General features: G+C 47.0%; 1 protein-coding gene across 1 annotated transcript in view; it reads right to left on the reverse strand.

Annotated features, from left to right (window-relative positions):
• The window catches only part of LOC115146381 (kinesin-like protein KIF13B), a 75,412-nt gene that overhangs the window by 6,275 nt on the left and 53,890 nt on the right, over positions 1-15,247 (reverse strand). The window contains 17 exon segments of the mRNA XM_065004300.1: positions 3,738-3,871; positions 4,527-4,635; positions 4,763-4,816; positions 4,943-5,020; positions 6,028-6,180; positions 6,474-6,749; positions 7,073-7,197; positions 7,319-7,374; positions 7,488-7,614; positions 7,735-7,834; positions 8,094-8,123; positions 8,797-8,946; positions 10,990-11,122; positions 11,790-11,962; positions 12,262-12,435; positions 12,619-12,744; positions 14,802-14,951. Of these exon segments, the coding sequence (XP_064860372.1) occupies positions 3,738-3,871; positions 4,527-4,635; positions 4,763-4,816; positions 4,943-5,020; positions 6,028-6,180; positions 6,474-6,749; positions 7,073-7,197; positions 7,319-7,374; positions 7,488-7,614; positions 7,735-7,834; positions 8,094-8,123; positions 8,797-8,946; positions 10,990-11,122; positions 11,790-11,962; positions 12,262-12,435; positions 12,619-12,744; positions 14,802-14,951 (2,148 nt within the window).

Here is a 15,247-nt window from a genome sequence, read left to right on the forward strand (position 1 = left end):
GTGTCTGCCCTGAGATTGGAAGGTTGGGAGCTCAATCCCCGGCCGAGTCAAACCAAAAACTGGCACACAGCATTACTGAAATAGATTGGGGGAAAGGCCTGGCAGTTTTTTGTTCTTCCTTTACCTTATGGCTTGGCCACATCGGTTAGCGTTTGCCGGCCGAGAACACTCAGCACCTCTGAAAAGAGTGCCGGCCCTTCATTTGAAAATATGTGTGTTAATCGATTCTACATGTAGAAACACACAAAAATGTCCACCGGCTTGTTTGGCTGGGCGATATGGCCTAAAGTATTCAGACCCCTTTTCCACATTTTGTTACTGTAATGGGAATTTTAATGTTTGTGCTTTTCTTATAACCAATTTCTGTGTTCGTGCAAGTGGCTGACTGATCAAATCCTCACTATCAGTAGCTGCAATGGATGTCTCAGTTTCAAGTTCTCAGCTTAGAGAGAAGAAGCCTCGTGAGGTATTGGTCGAAAAACAGTGTGAACCTCAACACCCCTTCTAACCGGCTGAAATAACGGCGAAAATGGCGTTCAGTATGGTCCTTCACCACTTCTACCGTGAGACCAGAGTCCGAGCCAGCAACCTGTACACAGCATCCAGTCGAAAGCTATCAATTGCTTTTTCTCTCAGGAGTGTGACATGGGTCCATGTGGAGGGAGCATGGAGAGACCCAGTCCAAACCTCTCTCATGCTGCTGGTGTACTGGTAGGAAAATGGACAAGACATGATGGACTGTAAAGGACAGCGTGAGAGACATTATCAAGGACCATCCACTTTGAACATGTGCCATTAAAAGGAAGAACAGAAACACTATCTGAAGAAGAACACAAAGAAACACCAGGAAAGGAAGGATGAGTGCTGGGGACAGAGGGGTGTGGTCAACTGTGCCCGTAATTTATTTAGGCTTATCCAATATTGTTTATTTGGGGTATCAGGTTGATTGTGGAGGTCTGCACACTGCAAAATGTATAGTATTTTAGACTAAGAATGCACTGAAATACCAATCTGTCATTACCACAAGTAAGGAGAAAAGTTAGGGTCTTAAATTAAAGTGATAGCACCAACATGAAGCACTAAGGACTGTTATTCTAAATTTGATTTAGATACTTTATCAATAGTTACAATTGTGATTTGGAAAGGCAGGGCTTCTAGAGACAGAAGTGTGCCCTAAATATGTGAGGACCGCTACTAGACTGTAGCTTGGGCTAACCCTGCCTCAATCTCATTCTTAGCAAGTTTGGTAGGACTGTTATAACGTGTTCTCTTTCTCCTCCCTGGGAAATGTTATTAACATGCTGTAAGGCGATCTGCGCCTCATGTTGTTTTCTGCTCCTCCTCACTAACAGTAGCTGCAATTTGGCAGTACGCCCAGACCTTGTTTTGAGAACGAACTACAGATATCTCACTTTCAAGGTCTCAGCTTAGAGAGAAGAAGCCTCGTGAGGTATTGGTCTGTCACATGTTATGAACCAGTATTGGTCGGTCACATTAATGAAACAAAACGGTAATGATGAATTAATTATGCTAAATCATGCAAATATAACTTGTCTGTGTATAGCCGTACATAACAGCTGCTGGGACTACCCAGGCAGAGCTCCTGATTGACGTGTACTATGGTGCATTGCTGTGGTCGGAAGCTCTCCAGCACGCTGACAAACAATGATTCATTTAAGATCAACTTTGAGTGACCTTGTTTAAGAATTTCCACAACATTACCTTACAGCCTTCTTCTAAAAATGTATTAAATAGTTTCCCCCCCTGATCAATCTACACACACTACCCCATAATGACAAAGTGAAAACTGTTCAGAAATGTTTGTTAATGTATATAAAAAAAACAGAAATACCTTATTTACATAAGTATTCAGACCCTTTGCTATGAGACTCAAAATTAGGCTCAGGTGCATCCTGTTTCCATTGAACATCCTTGAGATGTTTCTGCAACTTGATTAAGTCCACCTGTGGTAAATTGAATTGATTGGACATGATTTGGAAAGGCACACACCTGTCTATATAAGGTCCCACAGTTGACAGTGCATGTCAGAGCAAAAACCAAGTCATGAGGCCAAAGGAATTGTCCGTAGAGCTCTGAGACAGGATTATGTCGAGGCACAGATCTAGGGAAGGGTACCAAAACATTTCTGCAGCATTGAAGGTCCCCATGAACAGTAGCCTCCATCATTCTTAAATGGAAGAAGTTAGGAACCATCAATACTTTTTCTTGAGCTGAATGCCGGCCAAACTGAGCAATCAGGAAGAAAGGCCTTGGTCAGGGAGGGGACCAAGAACCCGATGGTCACTCTGACAGAGCTCTACAGTTCCTCTGTGGAGATGGGAGAACCATCCAGAAGGACAACCATCTCTGCAGCACTCCACCAATCAGGCATTTATGGTAGAGTGGTGAGACAGAAGCCACTCCTCAGTAAAAGGCACGACAACCCGCTTGGAGTTTGCCAAAAGGAACCTAAAGACTCTCAGACCATGAGAAACAAGATTCTCTGGTCTGATGAAACCAAGATTGAACTAAATGCCAAGTGCCACGTCTGGAGGAAACCTGGCACCATCCCTTCGGTGAAGCATGGTGGTGGCAGCATCATGCTGTGGGGATGTTTTTCAGCGGCATGGACTGGGAGAGTAGTTAGGGTCGAGGCAAACATAAACAGAGCAAAGTACAGAGAGATCCTTGATGAAAACGTGCTCCAGAGCGCTCAGGACTTCAGACTGGGATGAAGGTTCACCTTCCAACAGGACAACGACCCTAAGCACACAGCCAAGACAACGCAGGACTGGCTTCAGGACATATCTCTGAATGTCCTTGAGTGGCCCAGCCAGAGCCCGGACTTGAACCTGATCAAACATCTCTGGAGAGACCTGAAAATAGCTGTACAGCAACACTCCCAATCCAACCTGAGAGAACTTGAGAGGATCTGGAGAGACGAATGGTATGCCAAGCTTGTAGCGTCATACCCAAGGCTAGAGGCTATAATCGCTGCCAATGGTTATCAACAAAGTACTGAGTAAAGGGCCTGAATACTTAAGTAAATGTGCTACGTTTTTTCTTGTTAAGAAATTTGCAAAAATGTCTTAAAACCTGTTTTGCTTTGTCATTACGGGGTATTTTGTGTAGATTGATGAGGGAAAATAAAGAAAGTCAAAGGGTCTGAATACTTTCCGAAAGGCACTGTACCTCACCCCCTCGGGCCTTATTGCTTAATAATAGCACTAAACCGCCCTAGACCGCTCTATCCCCATTCTGTCTTCTGAGAGAGGCTTGTCTAAAAGCCTGTTATACAAGTGTGTTTCATCTGGCAGCTGAGTAACAGTCACTGGTCTAGATGGTACTTCCTCTGAATGCCCTAAATACCATCTCCACTTTCCTCTGCTTAAATGCAGATGATGATGGGTCTCATTGTGAAGGCAGCACTTGGTAAAAGGCCTGATGGACAAAATAAAAATGGAAATACAGGCTACACTGAAAAAAGGCATGGATTACAGCAATGGTTTGAGGCAGAGGATGGGGAGACAGTGAACTATAGTGGATTATAGACTCACATCGACCATCCAGTTTCTCTGGGCTCCCAGTTACTGACTGGTGTTGTGGCTAGAAACAGGGTTTGGTTTATTTGGTGTATCACAAGAAAATGGGAAAGGATTCAATGGGGTTACAAGATAAAAAAGGGAAGGGCTTATTTTAACCAAGGTCAAAAGGTCACTGGGGTATGTGCATCCTACCTGTAGAGAGTGGGGTGAGGGGCGTAGGGGCTCCTTCTTGTCCTCGCGGGCAGGGAACAGGGACTTGAGCAGCTTGGGCATCTGCGGCACCAGGGCTTTGACTGAAAGATAAGAGGCAGCAAGCCCTGAACGACCTGAGGGGAGAACCGGTGAGGGAGGAGGAGGAAAGGGAGGAGGAAGAAAAGATGAGGAGCAGCGGGAATAAAAGATGGAGGAGGAAAAGAGGATGGTGAGGAGGATTGGAAGGTGTGGGGAAGTGTGAGAGATTAAGACAGGAAGTTGAAAAGCAAGCCCAGGAAATGACATTGAAAAAAGACACACAATGAAGAAAATGGCTGGACCAGGTCAGCGAGACAAGACAAAGAATTTATTAAAATTACTGAAAATAATCACATAAAGATGATTTTAGCATGTGATAACATATTATAATCTCTGGATTATAATCATAAAAGACTGCCAATTAATCTGAATGATTAACTGTCATTGGTCACACATTCATTACAATGACATCATTACTGAGAATGTGAAATCAAAGAAAGAAAAAACAGACAATATGACTACTGTATGTAACACACTTAAAACACGAGACAACACTAGTAGACAGGACAGACAGAACCACACGAAAGGTCTACTGCACAGAAAAAATAGATGACAGGAGGAGAGAGAGGGGAGACTGAGGTAGAGTCAGCCAGTCAGCAAGGCCAGGTTAGTAGAGCAGTCTAGGGGTAGAAAGGTAGAGAGGACAATGGGGCAGAGGGAGGGGAGAGAGATGGGGAGTCAGGCTCTTACCTTGCTCTGGGTCCTGGCTCTGGTTCTGTGGGGGAGTAGTAGGGGGAGAGGAGGAGGGGCGAGGCTGGGGCGAGGTCATGAAGATGTCCTGCTGGCTCTCCCAGCGAGTCTGGAGCAGAGAAGACAGAACAGCAGAGGGGGGTTAAAGATGTGAGGATTGATCTGTGTACTTTGGCACGTGGGGTTGTTCAGTTTGAGTATTAACAGTGGCACAGCTTCAACAGGGTTGTACACACCTTGTTGTCGTCCAGATTGCAGTCAGAGGACAAGTCCTGTCTGCTGCCAGAGAGCTGAAGACGAAAAGGAGAGAAAGAGAGAGGGAGGAAAAGGACTAATGTCATGACCTCAGTGGCTTAAAACTATTCAATAAATCAATAGCACCCAGTAATACCCCCAACAGAAGATGTGCCATTTACCCTGTGGACACTGGGGGAGCTGAGACTGCGTCTGTTACCCTTCCCTTTGCCTGCCAGGTGCTCCTTCACCGCCACTTCCTGCGCACACACACACGAAATAAGCAACAGTACCATTAATAAAAATGTGTGCTAAGCATGTGAACAGCGTTTCCTGGTGACCCAAAGGGGTTCACGTTTTGTTTGTTGCCCTAGTATTACACAGCTTTTTCCAATAACCAACTCATCATCAGCCTTGTTGCCCTAGTATTACACAGCTTTTTCCAATAACCAACTCATCATCAGCCTTGTTGCCCTAGTATTACACAGCTTTGTCCAATAACCAACTCATCATCAGCCTTGTTGCCCTAGTATTACACAGCTTTGTCCAATAACCAACTCATCATCAGCCTTGTTGCCCTAGTATTACACAGCTTTGTCCAATAACCAACTCATCATCAGCCTTGTTGCCCTAGTATTACACAGCTTTGTCCAATAACCAACTCATCATCAGCCTTGTTGCCCTAGTATTACACAGCTTTGTCCAATAACCAACTCATCATCAGCCTTGTTGCCCTAGTATTACACAGCTTTGTCCAATAACCAACTCATCATCAGCCTTGTTGCCCTAGTATTACACAGCTTTGTCCAATAACCAACTCATCATCAGCCTTGTTGCCCTAGTATTACACAGCTTTGTCCAATAACCAACTCATCATCAGCCTTGTTGCCCTAGTATTACACAGCTTTGTCCAATTAACAATAACCAACTCATCATCAGCCTTGTTGCCCTAGTATTACACAGCTTTGTCCAATAACCAACTCATCATCAGCCTTGTTGCCCTAGTATTACACAGCTTTGTCCAATAACCAACTCATCATCAGCCTTGTTGCCCTAGTATTACACAGCTTTGTCCAATAACCAACTCATCATCAGCCTTGTTGCCCTAGTATTACACAGCTTTTTCCAATAACCAACTCATCATCAGCCTTTGATTACTTTAATCAGCTGTGTAGTCTTGGGACAAAAAACTAAATGCGCACACCTTGGCCCGAGTTTGGGAAACACAGCTGTAGATGGCTGTCCTAGTGTGAGGGTGTGTAGTGACCTGTCGTAGTCGGTCCAGAGTGAGGATGTTCTCCACAGCCAGGACACTGCGGAGGTATTTCTCTATGGCCGCCTCGTTGTCGGCCGACTTGGGGTTCTCAGTGCTGGCGGCTAGACGAGCCAACATCTCCCTGTCCTCTGAACCCTGGGCATCCTGAGAGAGAGAGAGGTAGTAGAGCTGACAAAAAGACAGACTATCTCAAATGATAAAAAATATCTTCCCCTTCATATGCACTGGTTGGAAAACACTACTTGACAGATGAAAACAATATGGTGGTGTCATTAGGTTGGCATTTCACCTTCCTCATATCAGTGCAACGAAGGAGAGGACGTGAGGTGAGGACAGACAGACAGTCGAGAGCTACAGCCGTTGTAGTAAATCACTACCAAAAATAACCAAAGTAATTGATGATAAATGAAGTAATTTCCCTCCTGTCACACCCTCACCCCGGGGATGTTGGAGACCACCTCGAAGGTGACCCCACAGCCGGGGATGGTGGAGCGCGTGGACATCCTCTTGAAGAGGTTCTGAGCGAAGCCCTGTCTGCCGGGGTTCAGGTTGACACAGATCCGTTTCCTCAGCACCAGCTGCATGTCTGCCGGATGGCTGAGCTGCACCACGCAGCGCACCGTCAGATAAACCCTCTGCTCCGGGCACGCTCCCCCGCGGCTCAGCTGGGGACACTGGTGCACTGTGGAGTCCCACGATGCCTCAGCTTTTACCTAGTGGAAGGGGTGGGGATACATGGTCGTGTTCATTAAGGACACAAAATTCCAGTAACTTTCCCAAATATTCCCAAGTTTTCCAGAAATCCTAGTTAATGGATTTCCGATTACCTTGCTGATTCCAGTAATGTTCCAATTTCTGGAAAATCTGGAAATATTGGGAAAGTTACCGGAATTTTGCAACCCTATTAAGGACCATATGGTGAAATAAGGGGGGGGGGATTAGGTGGACTTGTCCAATTAGAAACACTGGTTTTGGTTTTCTATTGCAAAGTGTTTTGCTAGGCCGTGCCCTGATGAAAAGGACCCCTGGAGCTCACCTCTTCATCATAATGCTTGACGATCTGCAGGTCGAAGAATTCTTCCTCGTCCTCTCCGCTCAGAGTGGCGTCCCAACCCCCAGCCTCCGGGACCTCCAAAGCATCCTGGGAACTGAAGTCATCCGCTGGAGAGGAGAGAGAGAAGTAAGAGAAAAACAAGAGTTAAGCGTGAAAGTGAGGAGTTGAATAATTGACTTGTCACCAAACCAGTCAGAGATACTATAACACTGAAGAAGGAGAACTTACCACTGAGGTCCAGGAAAAGAACAGGGGTATGGGCCTCCATTCCAGGTAGGGGGACCCTAAAGACACAAAAAATGTACACAATTGTCAGATTCACTTCCTGAACAATATTAACATTTATGATTTAAAAAAATGCTCATTATACATTTAAGTTTAGACCCAACTCTCTCACCACTCTGCAGGAGCTCCAGGGATGCCGCTCCCAGCTGAAGGCACCATGACAGCGTTCCTCTCCTCGGTCAGTGTCAGGCGCCATTCCAACAGCTGGGCCTCCCTCTCCACGTCATCCTCTGTCTTCTCTGTAGAGGGAGCACAACAATTTCAGAGTCTATTTCCTCAATTCCACCTATACACTGACTGCACTGTGTGTGTGTGTGTGTGTGTGTGTGTGTGTGTGTGTGTGTGTCTGTGTGTGTTACCTGGCTTGCTGACCAGGGTCTGAAGGTGTTGGTCCAGGTACTCCTGTCTCTTGGTGAGAGCTGTCAGCCACTGACGACGCAGACGCTCCAGATCACGCTCCTATTGGACAGAACGCACACACCAATGACCAATCAGAGCGAGAACAACAGGATCAATCAACCGGAGCGAGTGCAGGAGGGAAACCGGTCAAAACAATCACACAAAAAAACAAGACAGACATCACCAATCCATCACAGATCCACAGAAACAGGCACATGCACTGTAGCATCCTCTTCAGTGGAGTCGTCTGATTTGATCGGATACAGTGGGGATATATGAGAAATATTTCAGTCGAGACAAGACAGTGAAAAGCGTTTACCTGATAGCTGTCCATCTCATCCCCCTCCATCTGTGAGACAAACAAAATACACAATTGTATTAGTCCAGAACAGACATATCGTAAATGGCATTCACAGCCATTGCCATCTTCCTGCATAGTAATGCATAGTAATGCACAGTAATGCATAGTAATGCACAGTAATGCACAGCAATGCACAGTAATGCACAGCAATGCACAGTAATGCACAGTAATGCACAGAGCATTCGGGAAGCATTCAGACCCCTTCCTTTTTTCCACAACGTTACGTTACAGCCTTATTCGAAAATTGATTAAATGACATTTTTCCTCATCAATCTACAACCTGACAGAGCTTGAGAGGATCTGCAGAGAAAAATGGGAGAAACTCCCCAAATACAGGTGTGCCAAGCTTGCAGTGTCATATCCAAGAAGACTCGATGCTGTAATCGCTGCCAACGGTGCTTCAACAAAGTACTGAGGAAAGGGTCTGAATACTTATGTAAATGTGATATTACATTTTTTTTTTTTTTTTAATTTGTTAAAATAAAAACCTACTTTTGTGTTGTCATTATGGAGTATTGTGTGTAGATTGGTTAAATTGTTTTTTTTCCCTTCATCCATTTTAGAATAAGGCTGTAACGTAACAAAATGTGGAAAAGGTCCAGGGGTCTGAATACTTTCTGAATGCACTGTATCTACATAGGTATGTGTCTGTGTGTGTTACCTGTACGGGTTCGTTGTTGGCCTTGGCCTGCCGTGTCTGTCTGATCTCCACACAGCCCACAGACACGGCCAGCAGCACCTCCGCTATCAGCGGCATCGTCCCACTGTCCTGCACAGACTTCACCTCCACCTGCAGACGTCTGGACTGGCCCTGAGGGGGAGGGAGGGGGTGAAGGAGAGGGAACAACAGATTAGACATGTCTTTGGGACTGGCCCTGAGGGGGGAGGAAGAAGGAACAACAGATCAGACATGTCTTTGGGACGGGCCCTGAGGACGGGCCCTGAGGACGGGCCCTGAGGACGGGCCCTGAGGGGGGAGGAAGAAGGAACAACAGATCAGACATGTCTTTGGGACGGGCCCTGAGGACGGGCCCTGAGGGGGAGGAAGAGGGAACAACAGATCAGACATGTCTTTGGGACGGGCCCTGAGGACGGGCCCTGAGGACGGGCCCTGAGGGGGGAGGGAGAGGGAACAACAGATTAGACATGTCTTTGGGACTGGCCCTGAGGGGGAGGGAACAACAGATTAGACATGTTTTTGGGACTGGCCCTGAAGGGGAGGGAGGGGGATCAACAGATTAGACATGTCTTTGGGACTGGCCCTGAAGGGGAGGGAACAACAGATTAGACATGTTTTTGGGACTGGCCCTGAGGGGGAGGGAGGGGGAACAACAGATTAGACATGTCTTTGGGACTGGCCCTGAGGGGGAGGGAACAACAGATTAGACATGTTTTTGGGACTGGCCCTGAAGGGGGAGGGAGGGGGAACAACAGATTAGACATGTCTTTGGGACTGGCCCTGAGGGGGAGGGAGGGGGAACAACAGATCAGACATGTCTTTGGGACTGGCCCTGAGGGGAGGGAGGGGGAACAACAGATTAGACATGTCTTTGGGACTGGCCCTGAGGGGGGGAACAACAGATTAGACATGTTTTTGGGACTGGCCCTGAGGGGGAGGGAGGGGGAACAACAGATTAGACATGTCTTTGGGACTGGCCCTGAGGGGGAGGGAGGGGAACAACAGATTAGACATGTCTTTGGGACTGGCCCTGAGGGGGAGGGAGAGGGAACAGATTAGACATGTCTTTGGGACTGGCCCTGAGGGGAGGGAGGGGGAACAACAGATCAGACATGTCTTTGGGACTGGCCCTGAGGGGGAGGGAGAGGAACAACAGATTAGACATGTCTTTGGGACTGGCCCTCAAGGGGAGAAGGAGAGGAACAACAGATTAGACATGTCTTTGGGACTGGCCCTGAGGGGGAGGGAGGGGGAACAACAGATTAGACATGTCTTTGGGACTGGCCCTGAGGGAGGGGGAACAACAGATCAGACATGTCTTTGGGACTGGCCCTGAGGGGGAGAAGGAGAGGGAACAACAGATTAGACATGTCTTTGGGACTGGCCCTGAGGGGGAGAAGGAGAGGGAACAACAGATTAGACATGTCTTTGGGACTGGCCCTGAGGGGGAGGGAGAGGGAACAGATTAGACATGTCTTTGGGACTGGCCCTGAGGGGGAGGGAGAGGGAACAGATTAGACATGTCTTTGGGACTGGTCCTGAGGGGGGGGAGGGGAACAGATTAGACATGTCTTTGGGACTGGCCCTGAGGGGGAGGGAGGGGGAACAACAGATCAGACATGTCTTTGGGACTGGCCCTGAGGGGGAGGGAGGGGGAACAACAGATTAGACATGTCTTTGGGACTGGCCCTGAGGGGGAGAAGGAGAGGGAACAACAGATTAGACATGTCTTTGGGACTGGCCCTCAAGGGGAGAAGGAGAGGGAACAACAGATTAGACATGTTTTTGGGACTGGCCCTGAGGGGGAGGGAGAGGAAACAGATTAGACGTGTCTTTGGGACTGGCCCTGAGGACGGGCCCTGAGGGAGAGGGAACAACAGATTAGACATGTCTTTGGGACTGGCCCTGAGGACTGGCCCTGAGGGACACGTGTAATCAACACAACATAGAACATTAGTGGTGGAAACAGCTAGGCCTTCCTCTTACTGATTCAACCAACAATTCAGTTGGTTGACTTGACGGTCTTTCTTCTCATTAATTTGAATGTGTGTGTGGTTGTGTTCCTGATGTAAATATGTATTGGATTGTCCTTTTCATTCTGAGGTAAAGGACAATTTGTAATTCCTGATTAAAACAGGAAAAAAAACATTTGGGGATAGCCACACACACACCTACCTGTCGCAGTTGGAATATACCTCCTGTGCGTACGTCTTTGGCAGGTATGACCTCCACAGGCATGAAGTCTCCGTTCTCGTTGATCTCCAACACCTGGATCCACATCTCCAGACGACGTGTTACCTCACTCCACCTGTAGGAGGAGACCGACAGAACACCAATATGGAATTTAGAAGTTTTCTTTCATGTGGAACTGGAACCTTTGGCATGTGTCAGTGTCAACTTTTGCTGTGTGACTGTGTGTGCGCGCGAACCTGTCCCGTAGTGCGCGCGCGAACCTGTCCAGTAGTGCGCGCGCGAACCTGTCCCGTGGTGCGCGCGCGAACCTGTCCCGTGGTGCGCGCGCGAACCTGTCCCGTGGTGCGCGCGCACCTGTCCCGTGGTGCGCGCGCACCTGTCCCGTGGTGCGTGCTCACCTGTCCCGTGGTGCGTGCATCTGTCCCGTGGTGCGTGCACCTGTCCCGTAGTGCGTGCACCTGTCCCGTAGTGCGTGCACCTGTCCCGTGGTGCGTGTACCTGTCCCGTGGTGTGTGCACCTGTGCGTGCACCTGTCCCGTAGTGCGTGTACCTGTCCCGTAGTGCGTGTACCTGTCCCGTAGTGCGTGTACCTGTCCCGTAGTGCGTGTACCTGTCCCGTAGTGCGTGTACCTGTCCCGTAGTGCGTGTACCTGTCCCGTAGTGCGTGTGTTCCTGTCCCGTAGTGCGCGTGTACCTGTCCCTTAGTGCGCGTGTACCTGTCCCGTAGTGCGTGTGTACCTGTCCTGTAGTGTGTTTGTGTACCTGTCCCGTAGTGCGTTTACCTGTCCCGTAGTGTGCGTGTCTTGGCTTGTATAATGCTGAGGTCCCAGAAGGCAGGGTTCCTGCCGGAGTCAGCCTGTCCGGCAGCGGCCTGTCTGTGTCCGTACACCTCCATGGCCACTGCCCCCTCTGTCAGATACTCTATAAACTCCTCTGTTACTGACACACCCATCTCCTACAGGGGGAGAGACGGAGAGAGAAACAGAATTAGAAATGGCAGAAAGAATAGCATAGAAAACCAAAAGAGGTGAATTAGCAGAAAACAGAGCATAAACACAGTTAAACTAGACTGAACGCTGTGCTCACCACTGGTTAAACCAGGCTACCTGATTCATCCTGGGCTATTAGAGCTACAACATGACTGAGATGTGCATTTATTTTATATCCTGCTGGATTTTTTAACATTGTTGCTTTTACAATACAAGTACCTTTACCATGCAAGTAATGCATTTAAAATGTCATTGGATGTCTGACCTTGCAGCTGTCAAAGACCACCATGCAGTGAGGGTCCTTGCTGCTTGGGGACGAGGCAGAGGGGTCCACCTCTGGGGCCACGATTACGGGCTCCGCCTGGTCCCAGAACGAGTATTGGCAGAAGACAAAGTTGGAAAGGTACTGGGGGAGACCTGTTGCCTGAAGAATCTTGATCTGGAGAGAGAGAGAGATAGAGAGAGAGGGGGAGAGAAAGGGAGGAGGAGAGAGAGGATATGATTAAATATGATTTGACAGAGAACGAGCAAACTATATTGCTTGGCATTCCAGAATAACTATACAAAACAAATGACTTTCCTGTGTATGTGTGTATTCTATGAGTGTTCAAAATGGACTCACCATGCAGACCAGTTTCCTCTCCTGCACCTCTCCGTCGGGGCTGGTCTCATTGTCCTCTCCGCCAGCCATGCTGTCCTCAAACCCCCCCGCCACTCTCACCACCTCCACGTGTAACCTCCCAACCACCTACAAGACAACCAACACCATAACACCATTCATTCTGTGCTGCATCATCACTTTGCGACAATGTGAGGTTTTCATTTCAGCACATCACCAAGACACCTCGTTCCTTCAAACAATCGACTCAGGGCAGTCGTCAATCTAGATGACGATTTGTTTTATCAGGTGTGTTAGTGCTGGGTTGGAACACAAATGGGATATTAGGGATGGGCGGTATACCATATTTTACTATATACCTGTTTTGATGCACGGACCAGTTGGGGTTTTTACTTTACCTTCTATAACGGTATTTGAATGTTTGGTTTGTTAAATGTGATTTACTCCGCTACTTGAGTCTTCCCTCTCTGCTCTCTCCATGCCGCTTTCCACACAGACCTAGTCCCACCCCGTCACTCAAGGAGCGCATGTTGTTGCTTGACCACGAGACACTTGTGTTCAGTCTGCATGGTCAATGCAGCACATGCAACACTGTTGATGACAACGATGTTGTTTCCACTTTGATCTTCATAGAAATCCACAAGCTTCTATAATTACAATATTAGTTTGTGTTTCTTACATCTGCAAACAGCTAGTTTGTATTTTCTGAGCAAGTTGAGCTAAATCATGTTAGCCACTAATGCTAATCAATAGTAAACTGGCTTGCTAACTAGCTATTAAAAGTACTGAGTCAGAGCAAACTTAGCTAGCTAATACAGCCTGATACCAGTACTGAGTCAGAGCAAACGTAGCTCGCTAATACAGCCTGATACCAGTACTGAGTCAGAGCAAACGTAGCTCGCTAATACAGCCTGATACCAGTACTGAGTCAGAGCAAACGTAGCTAGCTAATACAGCCTGATACCAGTACTGAGTCAGAGCAAACGTAGCTCGCTAATACAGCCTGATACCAGTACTGAGTCAGAGCAAACGTAGCTCGCTAATACAGCCTGATACCAGTACTGAGTCAGAGCAAACGTAGCTAGCTAATACAGCCTGATACCAGTACTGAGTCAGAGCAAACGTAGCTAGCTAATACAGCCTTATACCAATACTGAGTCAGAGCAAACGTAGCTCGCTAATACAGCCTGATACCAGTACTGAGTCAGAGCAAACGTAGCTCGCTAATACAGCCTGATACCAGTACTGAGTCAGAGCAAACGTAGCTCGCTAATACAGCCTGATACCAGTACTGAGTCAGAGCAAACGTAGCTCGCTAATACAGCCTGATACCAGTACTGAGTCAGAGCAAACGTAGCTAGCTAATACAGCCTGATACCAGTACTGAGTCAGAGCAAACGTAGCTCGCTAATACAGCCTGATACCAGTACTGAGTCAGAGCAAACGTAGCTCGCTAATACAGCCTGATACCAGTACTGGTGGAGGCTTAATTCACCATGTTGTTTGTGCAACAGCATCTTCTAAATCAAAGAGGAATAGAATAGGCTAATAATGAATATGTTGGCTATATGAATAAAGATTTAATGTAGCCTAAGATTATAGGGTTCCCTAGGAAACACTGAACATCACTTTGGTTTCTACCCTGTCACAATAACTCATCCATGGCATTTTCAAACACCGTATTCAAAGTTCCCACTATTATTTATATTCTAACTATATAATTATTATAAACATTCTATTTCCATGATTCCAAAAGTTCACCCAAGTGTTGATTTTAGGTTATTTTAGGTTGAAGTTGAATTGAACCGTATAAAATAATCAGAATGAAGAAAGACTCATTGAAATCATTTAGAAAACATGTGTTGCCACCCTAGGATCACTCACTACTCATTAAGTAAATGTAGAACTTTTATTAATCAAAAACATAAAATACCGTCAACAATTTGAAAAACACCATATATGATATGATATTTTGGCCATATGACCCAGCCCTATTGGATATCACTGGTTGAGAAACAGGGTTGTATTCATTTGGCGACTAACAGAATAAAACAGACAAACAGGGAGGAACTACCAATAGGAAATGCTTCTTTTTTTAATTATTCAGTTTCAAAAAAGGTCTGCTTCGCTGTGTCTCTAATGAATACGACTTTGGTGTTATGTGATACTGAAGGCCGTCTCTTTACCTCCCCCTTCTGGTTGATGATGGGTACTGCGTATTGCAGCTTGACGTCATAGAACAGACAGGACAGGAAGACATTGGCTACGCCGATTAGGCTGTGGTTCTCCTGCTCATCAAAGAATGGGTCGGCACGCTTAAAGTAGGAACGCATCACCTGGAGAGGAGGGAGAGAGAGAGTGTAGAGAAGAGAAATGTGATGAGGTCCTAAATGGAGCCCTTACAGTACGTGTTAACTGAAGATGTGGGTTTCCATTCATTTTCAAATCGGGCGTTTCGAGCAAATACTCTGCGATAAAGCCAATCAATTAACCAATCGAAGCTCACTATAGGCTTCCAGAAACTAGTCGATTGGCTGTTGAGCAGCACCTTACATGGCGTTTGTGTACATCTGAATGGATTCGACTCTCAAAAACAATGATTTGTCACACAGGGTTCATCTTCGTTGTAGTC

This window comes from Oncorhynchus nerka, linkage group LG18 (genome assembly GCF_034236695.1).
Source record: "Oncorhynchus nerka isolate Pitt River linkage group LG18, Oner_Uvic_2.0, whole genome shotgun sequence".
NCBI lineage: Eukaryota > Metazoa > Chordata > Actinopteri > Salmoniformes > Salmonidae > Oncorhynchus > Oncorhynchus nerka.